General features: G+C 37.1%; 1 protein-coding gene across 2 annotated transcripts in view; it reads right to left on the bottom strand.

Moving 5' to 3' along the window:
- JMY (junction mediating and regulatory protein, p53 cofactor) overlaps window positions 1–21,727 on the bottom strand; it is a 71,266-nt gene that overhangs the window by 8,078 nt on the left and 41,461 nt on the right. Inside the window, exons 4-9 of one of the 2 annotated variants that reach the window (XM_059060655.2) lie at window positions 18,006–18,175; window positions 15,255–15,420; window positions 14,602–14,789; window positions 12,088–12,174; window positions 1,982–2,086; window positions 222–813 (exon numbers count right to left, since the gene is read on the bottom strand). In XM_059060655.2, coding sequence (XP_058916638.1) covers window positions 222–813; window positions 1,982–2,086; window positions 12,088–12,174; window positions 14,602–14,789; window positions 15,255–15,420; window positions 18,006–18,175 — 1,308 coding nt within the window. The remainder of the gene's footprint in view (window positions 1–221; window positions 814–1,981; window positions 2,087–12,087; window positions 12,175–14,601; window positions 14,790–15,254; window positions 15,421–18,005; window positions 18,176–21,727) is intronic. The other variant, XM_059060656.2, reaches the window with a different exon arrangement.

Raw genomic sequence — 21,727 nt, 5'->3', positions numbered from 1 at the left:
CCCTAAGAGCTCAAGCAGGTTCATATTTGTGTCTGTACACATTTGCAAACATGGGTTGGTAAGAATTCTGCCATGCTGAGACCCTGAAAACCTGTTTGCTATCAAATAATGTCCAAAAATAAAATGTTTAAAGCTTTGTAATGTCCTAGGAAATGAACAGTCCTTTAACTACATGCCTCAGTCAACAGATGAACTCAAAAATCTTTTTCTTTTCAACTCACCTCTCTTCCTCTGCAAACCTTCAGCAGTCTTTTTGAGCTTCTTCCTGGCACTGACAAGCTGGCTGCTGTCAAAGAGGTGTGCTGAGGGGGCACTAGCTGACTCTGGGATCCTCTTCTCGTTCCCCTCCACTCTAGGCAGACCTTCCTCCAGTGTCTCTGGGGCGCCGTCCTTACCGACAGGCAGAGGTGGTGGCGGTGGGGGAGGAGGAGGTGGCGGGGGAGGTGCCGGAGGAAGAGGTGGTGGGAGTGGATCTGCTGTGGCAGAACCTGGTTTAGGGTCAATCTTACTCAGAAGTGGAGGAGATGCGGCGGGAGGCAGTTCAGAGGTAACACCACCGGGAGGTAACGAAGTAGCTTCAAGTTGTGCTGATGAATTGTCTTCAAGCTGTGTGAGGCTTTGGGCTTCTGTTGTCTGTGATGACCCGAGCTTGCCCCTTCCTTCCTCCACTCCCTCACTTTTCTCTTCTACCTGTAGCGCTCCTGGCAGAGGGTTGCACTGGTCTTCACAGGACACGGGACTGGCTGCACTTCTTCTTCTTGCATGAGCCAGTCGCAATCTGGTTGATTTAAGTATGACCTGGCCTGGGTATCTCTAAGAAATCAGAAGTTATTACAACTGGTTAGATTACAATTTATGAACAAGTGGCTGTTTATTTTCTCCCTCCAATGCAAAATTTTATTTTAGAGCTTTTGTGATTTTTCAGGGAAAATACACTGAAAACCAAAATACCAAAATGTAATGCCTTACAAATAATTATCACCAAATTCTTTATTATTTGCTTATCATCAAATCCTTCTCCCCTCTTATCCACTTAAGAGGTCAACTGTTCAGAATTACCACATGATTAAAGAAAGATCCTTAGTGAATAAAAGTACTAATTTAAATGGAAAATTAGTAGCAGTGTAAAATACAAATGATGTCAAACATATATATGCTATCGGTATGCAGAAAGCTAAAAAACTATTTTTAGATTCTTACATGTATTTTCAAATGCTTACAGATAAAAAATTAAAACATTAATGTTCTTCAAAGGGTAACATGGCATTTTTTAAAGCTCTGAAAATAATATATACATTTTATGATAGAATAGAAGGAGAATGAATAAAATTTTTTGGAGTACTGATATACAGAACTCTCATTCTTTTACTATGGTAAAACCTAGCATTAATGCATTTGGCAGACAATATTTTCTTAACACAAAGCTTATCCTTGTGTTAAGGACCCCATTCCCACCCACCCCCCACTCTTTCACTTGATCAAAAGCTCCCTTCACCTATAAGGAGACCCCTCAGAATAAAGAGTAGAAGTAAGGCTCTTGAGTGCTGCTAAGAACCAGAACTACCTAGTTTAAGCACATTCCAAGGAAATGCTTAGCTGCTGTGTCCAGAGTCATGGATAAGCCTGGCAAGAGAACTGCTGAAGCATTTCTCACATATGTTGATCCACCCTCTAATTCTGCCATTGGTCAGACTATTACCAGTGTTGATGTACACAGAATTAATAACGAGTTGATGCTTAAAATGGATAGTCAGTTGTGAACTAACTTTATTAAATTCAAGAGGAATCCAGGCTTCCCAGAGGCTCTGGGAAGTGGTAAGCCTCTTCTATCACTGAAGTGGTAAGCCAAGGACTGCCATAACTAAAATTGTTTTCTAGATAATAAAGGGAAAATCAAGTTTTCTCATAAAAGAAATCTTACAATAGGAGTATATATGTAGCTCTGTTTAAAAAGCAATGAAAAATAATAAATTGACCATACTTTTACTACCTGCTTAAAGGTTCGAAGTCTATCCAGTGTTCTTTGTCTTTCTTGGCTAACCCAGGCACTTTTTCTTTCTTCTTCATCATGTAATTTTTCTCTTTTCTGGTAAAAAAAAAAAAATAGTAATTCCATTACAATGTGTCCCATTATATTTTATCATTAAGAGAAAAAAAGAGAGTTCTCCCAATATGTAAGCTGGATTACTCCAAAGAATGATGTATTAAACAATGTTTTGTGGCATGAAACACTATCAGTTTTAGAAATTATATTGTTGTTTCATTTTCTGCATGACCTACCAATTAAAAGACGTTTACTCTGTAAAGTAAATATTTTCTCTGAACTGAAAAATGTTTCATCTTTGGGGTTCTGGCTTGAACAATTTTATTATGCAATACGTGTAACTGCTATGTTCTGCTAACTCAAATAGCTGAACTTAAAAACAAAAAACAACCACTTGGTTGGTAATTTAGATATTATATATGGGTTAAGCCTGATGTTCTGCAGATAATGTCTACTATTACTGAACCTGTCCTCTTGCCACAAATCTAAGTGTGTGTTTTAATACCACATTCAATTTTTTTCCTTCCCATTCTCCAATCCCAAACCTCTTTTGATTTTGTATTCCCAAACTGGATTAACAGTATCACCACCCACCCAATGTTGGCCAAGTTAAACACGAATTGCTGTTTCTAAAGGAAAGAAAGTGGAATTCTTGGCAGGAAGATAAGGAGTGGGAGTAGTGCTTTTGAAAACCTCACTACTGAAGGTCAGGTGACAGACAGGTAGTTACCAATTAGGGAATGCACTGAAGAGTGCCACGATGGCCAACCACGTCCCCAGAGAGATGTAACTATCATATGCAATACAGATTGGTTCCACTTTCTATCTCTTGGTGAGGTGGGTTGAATCCTTTGTATACAGGTCAGCCCATGGAACTCATGGTCAGGGTGCAGGGGGGTGCCTAAAGATGAACATTCTTCCATCTCTTTTTATGGCAGGTCAAGAAGACCTTTTCCCTTTAGAGAGCTCTCACTTGGGGAGTCTTAAGAGGTCACAAAGGCCATTTATTAGTAGATAAAAAGTCACGTATCTCTCAGTAACAGTCCCAGATTGCTACATATAATCCTAAAGGTTTCCAGATGGGAAATTAAAGAAGATATGACCTGAGCTCTTCATTAAAAGAAATAAAGGTCCCATGTAGATTCTGTCCTTTAAAGAGGAAAGCCCAAAATGGCTCAAGGACACAGTGAGGCAAGAACTTATCCCAACTCCTCACCACTACTGCATACTCAATTCCATTCACAGAGCTGAGCCAACAAAAGGAAGGAACTGAAAAAATCTCATATTTACATCTGGTAACCACCTGGAATTGGGAGTGAGCTTGTACTTTCCCACACTGGGATACAAGCCATGGGATACTCAGGGACAAAGGGTCTTCTAAGGCCTATCAAGTAGCAATGGCTCAGAGATGTAGAGATTTTTCTATACTTAGAGTATATTATCTAATGAATATAGTGCTTAGTACTTGAGAAAAAAATTAGTTGTCTAAGAGATATTCAGTGTTTTCAAACTGTGAATCTGCATCTCTAAACATAATATACAAATAGCTGAATGTGAAGTTCAGAAATAAAACTGATCAATCATTTTGCAGGTCAGCTGGTATAACCAGAGTCAGATCATACTATTATCTAAAAGATCCTAAATGGAAAGAGAACGTTTCAGACATGTTCAGGAATGAACTGATGGGTTTGTATGGACTTTTCATAGAGCACAGTATTGTACTTAAGAGCCTAGTGAGTAATAGGCCTTGGGTGAATATCACCTCTCCCCCTCTGGCTAGCTACGGGAAAGTTATTTAACGAAGATAATTTACCCTTTTGTGATGGGGGAGGTGGGTAGGGAATACTTACTAGATGGTGACACAAGGGGCTTTGAGTTTCTGTTAACATTAACAAGCTAGTGCTAGCTGTATGCATATGTTCATCTAGTGAAAATTAACACTTATGAGCTGTACACGTGTGTGTGACAAAGGTGGTTTAAAACCAGATTTGATCTAAGCCAACTTTCATTTTCCTCTAGTTTTGCATGTTAAGAAGAATTGATGATTAATGGATTCATTCTCCTACAGTGAGGTATTCCACCAAAAGTTGGTAGTAGGCAAAATTATAAGGCAAATGACATTCATCTTTGAGATTCCCCCAAATATCAATTTCCTCTTTTTACTCATCTTTGCCACGTAAAACTCTTTGAGAAAGGATTTGATACTCAGTCATTCTAAAAGGCTAGTTAGTTCCTCCATGCATAAAAATACTGGCATTTATCAGAATCCAAAACCTTCATGCAATAAGGAACACATTCTAAGTGTGGAGTTTAATCACAAGCTGACAGTACAGGTGCCAATGGTGAGAGTAGGAGGCATTCTTATTCATCTAACTCTTAAGCTGGCCCACAGTCTGATTTTCCTTACAAAGCAGTTCTTGGCCCATGAAAACAGTACTGAACAATAAAAATACAATAAATTTGCTGTTGATTTAAGATGAATCTTACAGTTTACGGGTAGTTTGGCTACTCTTACATGTTTAAATCCAACAGTTTTAGCTAATATGTGCCAAAATGAGCTTGAAGGATAACATCAAAACCCCTACAGCAGGGCTTCCCTGGTGGCGCAGTGGTTGAGAATCCGCCTGCCGATGCAGGGGACATGGGTTCGTGCCCCGGTCTGGGAAGATCCCACATACCACGGAGCGGCTGGGCCCGTGAGCCATGGCTGCTGAGCCTGTGCATCCGGAGCCTGCGCTCCGCAAAGGGAGAGGCCACAACAGTGAGAGGCCCGCGTACCGAAAAAAAAACAAAAACCCTACAGCAGCTAACATCATTCTTAATCACAACAAATTAGAAGCTTTCTAAAGACCAGGAGAAGACAAAGGAGTCTCCTCCCACCACTCTTTTTTCAACACCCTACTGGAAATCCTAGCTAACACAATAAGAAGAGCAAATAAGTCTACAGACTACTACAAAAGAACTAAACTGCCTTTATTTGCATATGACCTGATTGTCTATGTAGAAAATCTCAGAGAACCACCAAAAAAGCTACTAGAACTAATACACAATTATAACAAGATTGCAAGGTACAGGGTTGACATATAAAAGCCAACTGCTTTCTAATGTAACAGCAATGAAACACTGGAATTATGAACCTTTTATATTACCCCTACAAAACTATTTACATTACCACATCCCAAAAAGCAGATAGATAAATTTAAGTATAAATCTAATAAACTGTGAACAGCATCAATAAGGCAAGCTATAACTCTTAGAAAAGAAATCAAAGAAGAACTAAATAAAGAGATATTCCTTGTTCATGTATAGAAAGACTCAATACTATTAACATATCAATTACTGAGAAGGCAGACAGCAGAAGCAAGAAGAACTATAATCCTGCAACCTGTGGAATGAAAACCACATTCACAGAAAGATACACAAAATGAAAAGGCAGAGGACTATGTACCAGATGAAGGAACAAGATAAAACCCCGGAAAATCAACTAAATGAAGTGGAGATAGGCAACCTCCCAGGAAAAGAATTCAGAATAATGATAGTGAAGATGATCCAGGACCTCGGAAAAAGAATGGAGGCAAAAATCGAGAAGATGAAAGAAATGTTTAACGAAGACCTCGAAGAATTAAAGAAGAAACAGAGAATACAAAAACTGAAATGAAAAATACACTAGAAGGAATCAATAGCAGAATAACTGAGGCAGAAGAATGGATAAGTGACCTGGGAGACAGAATGGTGGAATTCACTGCTGTGGAACACAATAAAGAAAAAAGAATGAAAAGCAATGAAGACAGCCTAAGAGACCTTGGAGACAACATTAAACACAACAACAGGGCTTCCCTGGTGGCGCAGTGGTTGAGAATCCGCCTGCCGATGTAGGGGACACGGGTTCGTGCCCCGGTCTGGGAAGATCCCACATGCCGCGGAGCGGCTGGGCCCGTGAGCCGTGGCCGCTGAGCCTGCGCGTCCGGAGCCTGTGCTCCGCAATGGGAGAGGCCACAACAGTGAGAGGCCCGCATACCGCAAAAAAAAAAAAAAAAAAAAAAAACCACAACAACATTCGCATTATAGGGGTCCCAGAAGGAAGAGAGAGAGAGAAAGAACCTGAGAAAATATTTAAAGAGATCATAGTCGAAAACTTCCCTAACATGGGAAAGGAAACAGCCACCCAAGTCCAGGAAGCACAAGTCCCAGGCAGGATAAATCCAAGGAGAAACACACCGAGACACACAGTAGTCAAATTGACAAAAATTAAAGACAAAGAAAAATTATTAAAAGAAACAAGGGAAAAATGACAAATAACATACAAGGGAATCCCATAAGCTTAACAGCTGATTTCTCGGCTGAAACTCTACAGGCCAGAGGGAGTGGCACGATATATTTAAAGTGATGAAAGGGAAGAACCTACAACCAAGATTACTCTACCAAGAAAAGATCTTTCAGATTTGACAGAGAAATCAAAAGCTTTACAGACAAGCAAAAGCTAAGAGAATCTAGCACCACCAAACCAGCTCTACAAAAAATGCTAAAGGAACTTCTCTAAGTGGAAAACACAAGAAAAGGACCTATAAAACGAACCCAAAACAATTACAAAAATGGTAATATGAACATACACACTGATAATTACCTTAAATGTGAATGGATTAAATGCTCCAACCAAAAGACACAGGCTGGCTGAATGGATACAAACACAAGACCCATATATATGCTGTCTACAAGAGACCCACTTCAGACCTAGGGACACATACAGACTGAAAGTGAGGGGATGGAAAAAGATATTCCATGCAAATGGAAATCAAAAGAAAGCTGGAGTAGCTATACTCATATCAGATAAAATAGACTTTAAAATAAAGACTATTACAAGAGACAAGGAAGAACACTACATAATGATCAAGGGATCAATCCAAGAAGAAGACATAACAATTATAAATATATATGCAACCAACACAGGAACACCTCAATACATAAGGAAAATGCTGACAGCTATAAAAGGGGAAATCAACAGTAACACAATAATAGTGGGGGACTTTAACACCTCACTTACACCAATGGACAGATCACCCAGACAGAAACTTAATAAGGAAACACAAGCTTTAAATGACACAATAGGCCAGATAAATTTAATTGCTATTTATAGGACATTCCATCTGATAACAGATTACACTTACTTCTCAAGTGTACACGGAACACTCTCCAGGACAGATCACATCTTGGGTCACAAATCAAGCCTTGGTAAATTTAAGAAAACTGAAATCATATCAAGCATCGTTTCCGACCACAATGCTATGAGATTAGAAATAAATTACAGGGAAAAAAACCGTAAAAAACACAAACACATGGAGGCCAAACAATACGTTACTAAATAAGCAAGAGATCACTGAAGAAATCAAAGAGGAAATCAAAAAATACCTAGGGACAAATGACAATGAAAACGCAATGATCCAAAACCTATGGGATGCAGCAAAAGCAGTTCTAAGAGGAAAGTTTATAGCAATACAATCCTACCTTAAGAAACAAGAAAAATCTCAAATAAAGAATCTAAACTTACACCTAAAGAAACTAGAGAAAGAAGAACAAACAAACCCAACATTAGCAGAAGGAAACAAATCATAAAGGTCAGAGCAGAAATAAATGAAATAGAAACAAAGAAAACAGTAGCAAAGATCAATAAAACTAAAAGCTGGTTCTTTGAGAAGATAAACAAAATTGATAAGCCTTTACCAGACTCATCAAGAAAAAGAGGGAGAGGACTCAAATCAATAAAATTAGAAATGAAAAAGGAGAAGTTACAACAGACACCACAGAAATACAAAGCATCCTAAGAGACTACTACAAGCAACTCTATGCCAACAAAATGGACAACCTGGAAGAAATAGACAAATTCTTAGAAAGGTATAACCTTCCAAGACTGAACAAGGAAGAAACAGAAAATATGAACAGACCAATCACAAGTAATGAAATTGAAAGTGTGATTAAAAAGCTTCCAACAAACAAAAGTCCAGGACTAGATGGCTTCAGAGGTGAATTCTATCAAATATTTAGAGAAGAGCTAACACCCATCCTTCTCAAACTCTTCCAAAAAATTGCAGAGGAAGGAACACTCCCAAACTCATTCTACAAGGCCACCATCACCCTGACACCAAAACCAGACAAAGATACTGCAAAAAAGGAAAATTACAGACCAATATCACTGATGAATATAGATGCAAAAGTCCTCAACAAAATACTAGCAAACAGAATCCAACAACAAATTAAAAGGATCATATATAACGATCAAGTGGGATTTATCCCAGGGATGCAAGGATTCTCCAATATACACAAATCAATCAATGTGATACACCATATTAACAAATGGAACAATTAAAAGCATATGGTCATCTCAACAGATGCAGAAAAAGCTTTTGACAAAACTCAAAACCCTTTTATGATAAAAACTCTCCAGAAAGTGGGCATAGAGGGAATCTACCTCAACATGATAAAGGCCATATATGACAAACCCAGAGCAAACATCATTCTCAATGGTGAAAAACTGAAAGCATTTCCTCTAAGATCAGGAATGAGACAAGGATGTCCACTCTCACCACTATTATTCAACATAGTTTTGGAAGTCCTGGCCACGGCAGTCAGAGAAGAAAAAGAAATAAAAGGAATACAAATTGGAAAAGAAGAAGTAAAACTGTCACTGTTTGCAGATGACATGATACTATACATAGAGAATCCTAAAGATGCCACCAGAAGACTACTAGAGCTAATCAATGAATTTGGTATAAAGCTGCAGGATACAAAATTAATGCACAGAAATCTCTTGCATTCCTATACACTAACAACAAAAGATCAGAAAGAGAAATTAAGGAAACAATCCCATTCACCACTGCAACAAAAAGAATAAAATACCTAGGAATAAACCTACCTAAGAAGGTAAAAGACCTGTACTCCAGAAACTATAAGACACTGATGAAAGAAATCAAAGATGACACAAACAGATGGAGAGATATATCATGTTCATTGATTGGAAGACTCAATATTGTGAAAATGACTATACTACCCAAAGCAATCTACAGATTCAGTGCAATCCCTATCAAATTACCAATGGCACTTTTTACATAAATAGAACAAAAAAATCTTAAAATCTATGGAGACACAAAAGACCCAGAATAGCCAAAGCAATCCTGAGGGGAGAAAACAGAGCTAGAGGAATCAGACTCTCTGACTTCAGATTATACTACAAAGCTACAGTAATCAAGACAATATGGTACTGGCACAAAAACAGATATATAGATCAATGGAACAGGACAGAAAGCCCAGTGATAAACCCACGCACCTATGGTCAACTTATCTATGACAAAGAAGGCAAGGATATAACAATGGAGAAAAGACAACCTCTTCAGTAAGTGGTGCTGGGAAAACTGGACAGCTACATGTAAAACAATGAAATTAGAACACTCTCTGACACCATACACAAAAATGAACTCAAAATGGATTAAAGACCTAAATGTAAGACCAGACACTATAAAACTCTTAGAGGAAAACATAGGAAGAACACCCTTTGACAAAAATCACAGCAAGATCTGTTCTGACCCACCTCCTAGAGTAATGGAAATAAAAACAAAAATAAACAAATGGGACCTAATGAAACTTAATAGCTTTTGCACAGCAAAGGAAACTACAAACAAGATGAAAAGACAACCCTCAGAATGGGAGAAAATATTTGCAAACGAATCAAAGGACAAAGGATTAATCTTCAAAATAGACAAACAGTTCATGCAGCTCAGTATTAAAAAAACAAACCCAATCAAAAAATGGGCAGAAGACCTAAATAGACATTTCTCCAAAGAAGATATACAGATGCCCAAGAGGCACATGAAAAGCTGCTCAACATCACTAATTATTAGAGAAATGCAAATCAAAACTACAATGAGGTATCACCTCACACCAGTTAGAATGGGCATCATCAGAAAATCTACAAACAACAAATGCTGGAGAGTGTGTGGAGAAAAGGGAACCCTCTTGCACTGCTGGCGGGAATGTAAATGGATACAGCCACTATGGAGAACAGTATGGAGGTTCCTTAAAAAACTAAAAATAGAATTACCATATGACCCAGCATATACTGGGCCTATATCCAGAGAAAACCATACTTCAAAAAAGCACATGCACCCCAATATTCATTGCAGCACTATTTACAATAGCCAGGTCATGGAAGCAACCTAAATGCCCATCGACAGATGAATGGATAAAGAAGTTGTGGTACACATATACAAGGGACTATTAGCCATAAAAAGGAATGAAATTGGGTCATTTGTAGAGATGTGGATGTACCTAGAGACTGTCATACAGAGTGCAGTAAGTCAGAAAGAGAAAAACAAATACCGTATATTAACGCATATATGTGGAATCTAGAAAAATGGTACAGATGAACCAGTATGCAAGGCAGAAATAGAGACACAGGTGTAGAGAACAAACATATGGACACCAAGGGGGGAAAGTGGTGCAGGGGGGATGAATTGGGAGATTGGGATTGACATATATATACTAATATGTATAAAATAGATGATTTATAAGAACCTGTATAAAAATAAAATAATATTAAAACAAACAAAAAAAACACTGCTCTTCGAGATAATGTCAAAGAATGAAAAGGCAAGCCACAGATTAGGAGCAAGTATTTGCAACAGACATATCTGAAAGGGGCTATTATCCACAATAAGAAAAAAGTAACCTAATTAAAAATGAACAAAATATCTAACACTTACTAAAGAAGAGGTACAGATGGTAGATAAGCTTTGTGAGAACATTCCCAATATCCTACACCATTAGGGAACTGCAAACTAAAACAACTATGAGGTACCACTACACACTTATTAGAATGGCTAAATTCCAAAACACTGACGACATTAAATGGAGGATGTGGAGCAAAAGGAACTCTAAATTCATTGCTAGTGAGAATGTAAAATGGTACAGCCACTTTGGAAGACAGTTTGGCAGTTTCCTACAAGGTAAGCATACTCTTCCCATAAGATCCAGTAATCATGCTCTTTGCTATTTACCCAAAAGAGCTGAAAACTTAATGTGCACACAAAAACCTTCCCACATTATCAGCTTTATTCATAAGTGTCAAAACTTGGAAGCAAGATATCTTCACCAGGTGAATGGACATATAAACTGTGGTATATCCAGACAATGGAATATTATTCAGTGCTAAGAAATAATCTACCATGCCATGCAAATACAAAGAGGAACCTTAAATGCAAATCACAAGTACATAAGCCAATATGAAACAGCTACATATATGGTTCCAATTAAACGGTCGGCGGAAAGGCAAAACAAAAGATCAGTGGTTGCCCGGAGTTTGTGGAGAGGGGTATGAAAAGGTGGAGCACAGGGAATTTTTAGGGCAGTGAAAATATTCTGTATGATACTATAATGGTAGATTCATGTCATTATATATTTGGCAAAACCAATAGAATGACAGCACTAAGGATGAACTGTGGACTTTGGGTGGTAATGTTGTGCCAATGTTGGTTCAGACTGTAACAAATATACCACTCTTGTGTGGGGCTGCACTGGTAGAGGAAGCTGTGCTATAAGGAAGTATATACACAATGGGGCCTCTGAACCTGTGGGTTCCACATCCTTGGATTCAAACAACCTCAGATTGAAAATACTCAGCGGGCAAAAAAACCACAGAAGGTTCCAAAAAGCAAAACTCGAAGAATTTGCCTACTGGCAACTACTTACATAGCATTTATATTATATAAGGTATTATAAGTAATCTAGAGATGAAGAATATAGGAGGATGTGCACAAGTTACATGCAAGTACTATGCTATTTTATATAAGGGACTGGAGCAACCACAGATTTTGGTGGGGAGGTTGGGGGAGTTGGTGTCCTGGAACCAATTTCCCCATGGACACTGAGGAATGGCTGTACAGTGACTTAATGTTAACATCTAGCTATAACATTTTCTTATTCTCTACAGATTTTATTCACTTTGAGATATGTAAAATTCGAAGTTTTATTTTAAGTCTTCCAGAGTGCAAACTTACTAGTTGTACTGTGTGGTGCGTTCTATATTCATCTTCACTCCGAAGGCGCTGTTGGAATTTTTCATTGTGTTTTGCAATACAAATTTCCTATAAATACATGAAATGTGTTTTAATATAAGTGAAACTTGAAAGACTCAAAATCTAATTCAATTTGATAAATTAAATTTTAATCTTAACATATACCAACACAGCAAAATATCAAGTAAGCCACCTCTGGTTTCTCATCCAGAATATCGAAGCAGCATAAGCCAAATAATTAGGATCTTAAAAGACTCTTCTAGATATGGGAACATATGTATATGTATAACTGATTCAGTTTGTTGTAAAGGAAAAACTAACACACTATTGGAAAACAATTATACTCCAATAAAGATGTTAAAAAAAAAAAAAAAAAGACTCTTCTATTAAACTACTTAACATCTGTAGAATTCCTGATTTCTCCCTTTTTTTTGGAAGGGAAGGAATGGGGTATGGTAGAGTGGAAAGGGGGGGGTGTACCTAGATAATCTCAAAAGTCTCTTTCAAATCTGAAGACTGTGGCCAGAAGATTCTAAGTACTATTGTACTCTTTAAACTAGTCTGAGCAAAAAAGGACACATAACTCTTGACTGAAACTCTGTTTCTTAAGTGCTCTCTGATGAATTAAAGAACATGATTTTGCCCGGATTGGTTTAAACAATATCATGAAATATGAATCTTCTGATCATAGACTTCAGAGCTAAAAAGAGACCTAAAAGACTAGAAAGTATAATAATAGTATGCTACAGATTTACATGAAAATAATATTAAGAGAGATGTGCTCTTTACACATACCCTATCATCTGGCAACTTCTTAGTGGCACCATGCTAAATCTTCATTTTCTCTGGGACCTTCTGGAGAAGTCCTCCAGATAAACATTAGTTTCTAACACTCTCAAAGCTATAGCGAAAGATTACTCTTATAACCTCATTAAGTCATACATGAATAACCTTTCAGGCCAGGAAGCTGTATTTTAAAGCAGCTCTTTTATCTCCTTCCTATCTTTACCCACACTGTGCTGACTCTACGGCCTAACAAGTATTGATCACAGATTGAACCTGTCCAAGGCAGTCTCCAAGGAGGAAAAGTGGCATGATATAGTGATATAACGGCTCAGGCTTCCAAGTCACACAGACCTAGGATAGTATCCTACTTTGACCCAAACTAGCTGCTTTTCCGTAGGTAATTTATTTAACGACTGGAAGCCTTAGTTCCCTTGGTTATAAAATGAGGATACAAGTCTACAATTCCTTATCAAGAACAGAACTCAGATGTGTTTCAAAATTAATTTTTTTTTAATTTTAGAAAGGTGATATGTTGCATACACCATGTATTGCCCAGTAACTCCAGCAGGATCTGACGCAACACCCCATAATAAATATTACTGATGTTTTTGTAGTGAAACAGATGAATACTCAAAGTAAGTAGGACAAAGAAATGTTCAGGTCTGGGTTTACCACCAAATCAAGTATCAGAATGCTTTTTGGCTACTGGGAGAATACAAGAAGATAACATATATAAAGAACAATGTTATTTCTATTATTCTTCTTGAAAAATTAATCACAAAGCATAGACCTCAAGTCCTCATGGCACAACCAAAGACCATCTTTGTTCTTTCAAGAGGACAAACAGGGCATGATTTACTTATAGCCAGAGAACTACCCCTGGGTATGAAATTCTATTGTGGGTGCCAGATTAACCATGGAGCCTGTGATCCTGGGGATGCTGACATGCAGACCACAAGGAATGTAGGGTGCTGTTACAAAGAGAGTCATTCTGATCTTTGGTAAAGTATGACTGATCTTTCTTCTCAGAACAGTGTTTGTAAGTTCCTCTCTTTCCAGCCTTCTTTTGTCAATCTTCCTTTCCTCTGCAGTTCTGTCACCTAAGCCATTGGATTGGGGGGTCTGGGGGCAGGGAAAAGGGAGGACAGGGGTTAAGACCATTCAGAGACCCTTGGCTGTGTGCTGTGATAGGTCTCAGCAGACCAGAAGCTGCGGTATAAATGGGCAGAATCTACAGGGCTGAGTTTCCCTACCTCAGATTTAGTTTAATATAAGAATGAAGAGTGAAGAATATAGATTAAATTGGTACACACTTTTATATATAAATAAAAATTTCCTTGAAGACTGAGGTCAGAACCAGTCAACTTAATTGCAGAGCATCCCTGGCCTCCTTAAAATAAAAAGGAGCCAGGAATTGCATTACATGGAATCCTGTAGTCATGATCAGAGTCACCTTTGGGTGGCTGAGGCAAAGAGCATATCACCAATGGCTGTTCTAATGTGTTTAAGAGGGTAATGCTCAGACAACCATATAATGTCAATATAATGGCCCAAGTATTGAGAAGATATAACTCTTACTCAGTTTTAAAAGGTATGTGTATTAGTGACAAATTGGGTTAGAATTATTGGATATGGGTCAAAGATTAAGTAATGAATAAAAGCAAGATGTAAAATTAAGGTTATATTCAATAAATATGTAACCTATTATACCTTTTTATTTCTGAGGTATGCTTTCTTGGCTGAAACCCGTCCACGTCTTGCCTCCAGCTGGCGTGCTTTCTGCTGAAGTTTCTGTAGCTCTTCTCTCTGTAAATGCACAGACACTGCCATCTCTTCCTTCTCCAGCATGGCCTCCATACTTTCATAAGTGTCATAGTATACCACTTCATCTCTCTTTTCTGTTACAAAACAGCAACAAGGGGTAGTGGTTAAGAGCATGGGCTATGGAGCCAGACAGAACAGGGCTCTGATCCACTCACTGATTCTGTAACATCAGGCAAAGCCACTACCCCTTTGTAAAATAGTGATTAGGAAATATACCTCTTAGGGGGAATGTGTGTGCCAGTGTCTGGCACATAGTTAAGTGCTCAATGTAAAATGCCAAGAACCTTGTCTCCACAGATTCTGGCTGAAGCAACAAAGCAAGTAACTTACAAAGTAAGTAGGAAGGAATAACATAGTTGCACTGCTACATCTACTAAATCACTTGTTTGACTTTACATTAAGTTTTCGTAGCCTCAACAGAAGAAATAAAACTGGTGTCCATGTACATTTTCCCTATGTATGCAAACAAATACATGGGGAAATTCCACCATTCATTCAAATGTATTTTTGTGGACTTATGTATTAGAAACACATCATACCCGATATAAGTCTTTTGATGCTTTCCAGTTGTGCTGTCAACAGTAACTCTTCACACTTTAAGATTTCAAACTGCACTTCATACAACTGAAGTTGCAGATCATAATAATCAGCTTCTAATTGATCCAATTGAGCAATGGCTTCTGTACCGCCCTGCAAACTCTGCATCTGCATTGAAAATAAAAATAAGAACATATCTAGTTTGAGAGAACAAGAAATTAAGTTATGATTAGAAATGAATACTAACTAATTAGACAGGATAAATCCATGAAGCAACTGAACACCAGCAGACAATGTGGATCAGAGGCTCATGTACAGATAATTTAAGAACCTACTAAATTTGTGTATAAAGCTGTGTGTACATGTATATTTTTCTCTGAGTACAGTGTTCCCAGCTTTCAAATTCACAAAGGGACAAGAGTCTGTGACTTAAAAGAGGTGAGAATGATGATAATCAAGACTCGGTTAAAAAGGAATAGTACGTACTCCTAAGTGTGGTTAAAAAATTTTTAAGTCAAATAGAATTCTGCTTGTCTGGGTGATATTTAATGTTTCAGCGTTACTTTAGAAATTGTTTGATGTTTAGCATTATACCATGGCAAATACCACTGTCACATCAGGAACACATTTTTGTTTTTAAAATAACCTAAGGAGATGTGACATATCAGCATTTTTTTTAAAGAACAAAAGTCTCCCCATAATTTAAACCACAGAGTAGTACAGTACTATAAAGCAAGGGATTTGTTTGGGATGGGCTTAATAAATCACATTTGGTCTGTTTCTCATGAGTCATGTGGTCATGTTAAATTAATGCTAATAAAACTAGTGCAGTCATCATCACAGATATATATAAAAAGCACAATGCATATATTGTATCACTCAACAGGCATAAACCTGGCAAGAATGACTAACTGACAGCTTTACGAAATCCTTAGAAGAATTCAAACACAATCGAGAACATTCAAAAACAGACTATTAAGGTACTATTAAGGATAACCCCAGGGAAAATGACCCCACAAATAAACATGCCAGACTCCCTGGCCCAACCTTCAGCCTCAACCTTCCTCTACCATAGGAGACCAATTCCAGTAAGAAATGTTCTTGCAATAGCACAGTTATAAATCTTACCTTAGCAGCTCTTTTAGGCACCCTATGTTGTCATTACAATTCATCCTGGTTAGAATAAAGCTAGTCAATCTGATGAAGACAGTGGCACTCTACTTCAGTCAATAAAATGCTAGCATTTCAAGTTTTAAAGTTCAAGACCTTAAGAAAATTCCAGATACCTAGTAACATAAAGGAGAAAGCTAACTAGAAAAGGAGGTTAGAGTGGAAATGCCTCAGGTGAAGGAGATGGAGCTGAAATCAGTGAAGAGATTCTGAGTAGTGTGCAAAAGTTCAGAACAATTTCTAATTTTTCCTTTAACAATAGTAGCAAATCAGAAAATGTAAGGGAAAAATAAATCCATTAACAAATCTAAATCCATAATTTAAAATCCATTAACAAAAAGATCTTTCTAGATCGTATCCTTAAAATATTATAGATTACCTCATACACTAGTTTTTAAACAAGACTTAGACATGCATATGCACATTCATCGAACAATATATTTTACATAAAGCTGTATTAATAAAAGCAGTGATGACATTTTCTTCTTCTCTAGAGAATATACAACTTTCACAAATACATACTCAATGTACTTAGAAGCCAATATGGTCAAGCCACAGAATGGGAGCAAATATTTGCAAATCATATATTTGATAAGACTTGTATCTGGAATATATAAAGAACTCTTTCAGTTCAGTGATTTAAAAAACCCAATTTTAGGGAGTTTCCTGGCAGCCCAGTGGATCCCGCAAGCCTAGCAGCACAGCTCCCCTACAAAATAAAACATTTTTAATGGGCAAATGACCGAATAGACACTTCTCCAAAGAAGATATGTAAGTGGCCAATAAGCATGTGGAAAGATACTGGACATAAATTCTATCAGAGAAAGGCAAATGAAAGCCACAAGATACCACTTCACACCCACCAGGATGGCTATAATAAAAAAGACAGTGTTTAGTGATAGTGTAAAGAAAGATGTGGAGAAATTCTATCATTTGTACACTGCTGGTGGGAATGTAAATGGTACAGCTGCTTTGGAAAACACTGACAGTTCCTCAATAGGTTAAATAGCATTTCACACCAAGATAAATGAAAACCTTGCACATGGATGTTCATAGCAGCTTTATTCGTAAAGCTCCAAAAGTAGAAAAAACCCAAAAGTTCATCAACTGATGAATGCATAAAATGTGGTGTATCATTTGGCCAAAAACAGTAAATTAAGTAATGATGCATGCTACAATATGGATGCACCTTGAAAACATTACACTACGTGGGGGGAAAAGCATTAAAAAAATCACATCTTTTATGATTCCATTTATATGAAATGTCCAGAATAGCAAATCTATAAAGACAGAAAATAGTTGCCTAGGTGTGGGGAGGACCGAAGGGGAGATAGGAAATGAGTGCTCCTTTTTCTTTTAACAGTTGCTGCCTACAGTCATGCTGGCATGCTGTGAAAATGCCACAACTCTAACTCTTCTATCAGAGGCCCCATTGTGAAAGTTATCATCATCTCATAGAGATAGTGCAAAATTAACAACTGCCTGTAGAGTCAGAAAAATTTAAGTCTTATACCAAAAAAAAAGTCAAATAGCATTTTATTTAAAAAAATTTTTAAATATATTTTTCTCATGGCTTTTGTTACCTCTTCTTTTAGTGCATGTTTCCTCTGTTCCAAACAGATCTCTTTAGCTCTCATCATCTGCAGAGTCTCCTTAGAAACTGCATACTGGAGTTTTTCCATACGTTCAGCGGCTGCTGCCCATGATGCTTTACCAAATTTCTTCTGATCTGCTCGCATTCGATCATATACAGCTATTGATAATTTTTTAAAAGACATTGAGACATTAAGACATGAAACAACTTGATACTAAAGAATTGAAAGTCTTAGATTCCACTGATCACACAAAGATAAATGCAAATCCTACCCTCATGATAAATTACCTATAACAGCTCTAAAATATAATTCAACCATATCTTAGATTCTCTCTAATGTCTCCAATAAGAATTAAAAAAAATCATTCTCAGAAATAACTTTCTGAAGATGAAACTGAGTTTTCAGGTTAATTTTAAAACTTGCTTAAAAAAATACTCTTTTCACATTGTCCAGTGTTATTAAATTTCTAAGTTTCTATAAAACTTTATTCTGTGACAGTTTATACTTTTGCCTAGGTATGTTAGTTGAAATCAGAACCATAACTATTAAAGGGTATTTAAAAATTATTTAAATTCATGTACTTTTGAGTTCTCCAAAAGTATTTTAACGATATGACATAGGATGAAATAAATCCTAGACATTAGCATGGAGCTGATTCTGCTAAGGTTAGTGCTGGAGCAGAATCAGTGCTGGGCTTAACTAACTAAGCCCCAAGGAAGACACCCAACTTCTCCTTGCCACCACACAAAAAAAGGAAGAACTTTTTAGTTTGCCACAATAGAGGCCTCGTTCAAGAAACATTTCTTGACAATCAAACACCTAGCATCTTCCAGTTAAAGAAGTTTATCACTGATAATAGCATGGTGCTGGCTCATCTTGGGTCCTTATACAAATGAACCCAACCATCCTTATGACCCTTATGCCTAATAGGTCAGACATACTTTAACTATCATAAAAGAGTCAGGCAATCTGATTACGCAGTATGTAATATAGTCTTTAGATCAGTGTACATTCTCTAGTAGTTTCTTTAATACGTTTAGAGCTAAGTGATTAATACTTTTGTAATGCTACTATATCATAATCCTCTTTTCAAGAAGTATCTCAGTAACATTTGCCTCAATTTTAATTTTTTTACAATAATATGAGTACATACTTGAAAATTAAAACTGTACAGAGAGGTTGATAGTGGAAAAGAGCAGTTTCTCATGCTCAGCTCTCCCCCCACCCTTAGTCCCAATGCCTAAATGCAACCAACTTGGAACCTGCTCCTGGGTAGTTACCTCCATTCAAGAACGTTACCATTTCTTGATTTAGTCTTAAAAATCTGTTGAGTTCTTATGACAAATGAGCAATCTACTTACTCAGAATCTCCTCTCAATATAGTTATTTTGGTTTCTCTGGTTTTTCTTTGGCCTTTAAATGCTAACATATTTGAATATTGATCTGATCCTTTATTTTAGGGTTTCTAACAAATAGTAACTACTTCTGTTGCTTACATATCAAATGATTCTGCCATTTTAAATCTCTATCTTTTAAAAATGTATGATAGTATTTATGCAACCATAAGATCAATACAGTAGTGCACTGTAGGGGAAAAAATAACAGCAGGGGGTTTGGAGTTAGACAGCTTGGAGTTAAATTCCCACTTCTACCCATCAACATGTAACTTTCTTCTGAAACTTAACTGTTTTGGGGCTAAATTCCCTTGAATGATAAACATAAGGAAATACAGTACCTCCTCGGAATACTTATGGAAATTAAATGAGAGAATAATAGATATTTAAATGTTTCTCTCACTTCACATGGCAATATTAATCAAATACATGGTCTGTTTTGTTTCTTCTCTCCCTCATGCACACGCGACCACAATCACTCATATTTATACAATGTTATGTTAATTTCAAAGTGCTTTTTCCAAGTGTTCTATTTATCTGCCCAGCAATCCTATAGAACAGGCATGGTATGCATTATCAACACCTTCAACATAGATATGTGAAAATGGTGACTTAAGACCAAGGTTACACACCTATAAAAGGAGAGTTATATTAGTACCCAAGTTGCTTAAATACCTAGTCTGCTGCTTCTATCATTTTTATCTGAACTTGTAATCACAGTATATAGTCAAACATTCTGTATAATCAAAAATAGTCTGGAGCATTATCTCTTGCTTCCCACTTAAGGACTGTGCCTGTGAAGCAGTTAGTTCCCTGTCCTAATTCAGTCTCAGGTTGTTACCTACCACAAGAACTAGTCAATACTTTGTCTTCCAACATCTTTAGATAGAATGTATTCTTCTGCCTAACTGCCGCTCACTTCACCTGGAGTTATGTTCCAACAGCTCAGGAATATGAAGATAATGTAGAAGATTATGAATACAGAATGCTCGGAATACCCCTAAAACAATATTCGAACACCTCTAAAACAGATTCTTCTCTCCCTCTGCTGGCAAGAATAAAGATTCTTGCTAAGATGACTGATAACATTAACAGGATAACAACCATGTAATAACACCCTATGGTGATCATTATATGTAAAAAAGCTCTGAAGGCAACAGTCCTGGTGTTTACAAGGAATCATGTTAAATTTGTTTTTAAAATCTTAATGTTCTAACATACATATACCTGTCAGAAAAGGGCCCATTTAAGATGTTTTTAAAAGCTAAGCAGTAAAATTGGGCTACACCTGGCTTTGCATAACGAAGGACATAAAGGCCTATTTTACTCCTCTTCTAATATATAGAGAATACAAGGAGATCTTATATAGATCATTAGGGGGGAAACAGCCCAATAGAAAAATAGGCAGAAGACAGTAACTGGGAAAAAAGGAAGGATATGCAAATACCAATTATTACATGAAAACAAAAAAGATGAACACTCAGTAATAACCAAAGAAATGAAAATTTTAAAAACATGGTACTACTTTTCATCTATTAAACTGTTTTTTTTTTTTAATGACAATGCCAAATGATGCTGAGGAATCAAGGACAGTATTCTCATTCAGCACAATTGCTTCGAGTGAAACTTTTAAGGAAACGCGGATTTGCTGAAAGAATAACCTGAATAACTACTTTAATGCCATGTATACAAATAGAGAGATTATTAAGATAATGAATAATTTAAACTGCTTCTCAGGGAGTGGTGGAACGATTTCTGTGGCCTCCTATGGAAGGGAGTTGGAAGGAATGGACCTTGCCAGACAGACCTTGCCAGATGTATCTCTTCATTTGGCTTGATTTGTAACCTTTATAAATTGTAATGGTAAGTATGTGTCTTCCTGAGTTCTGCGAGTCACTGTAGTGAATTTTTGAACCTAAATGGGCTGTAGGAACCCCAAATTTGTAGGCAGTTGGTTAGACGTACAGATGGCCTAAGGACACCCCAAATTTGCAAGTAGTGTCTGAAGGGCAGGGAGTCTTGCTGGTGACTGGGCCTTTAAGCTATGATGTCTGTAACTGTGAACGATTATTGTCAGAATTGAATTATGCTATACTAATACCCATCACTTTAAATTTTTTTAAAGGTGGGCTATATGCAAACACATATGCCTAGAAAAGACTGAAAGGATATACCTTAGCTTGTTAATAGTGGTCTTCTTTAACTGCTAGGATTATGAGTGGTCTTTAATTCTTTTCTATATAACTATTTCGAACATAAAATACTTAAACCACTCATTTTTGAAAATACCTCCATCCATTTTGAAAATACCTAACA

This window comes from Kogia breviceps, chromosome 4 (assembly GCF_026419965.1).
Source record: "Kogia breviceps isolate mKogBre1 chromosome 4, mKogBre1 haplotype 1, whole genome shotgun sequence".
NCBI classification, from domain to species: Eukaryota; Metazoa; Chordata; class Mammalia; order Artiodactyla; family Physeteridae; genus Kogia; species Kogia breviceps.
Note: the sequence above shows the minus strand (reverse complement) of the source record. Positions and strands in the feature narration are given on the sequence as shown.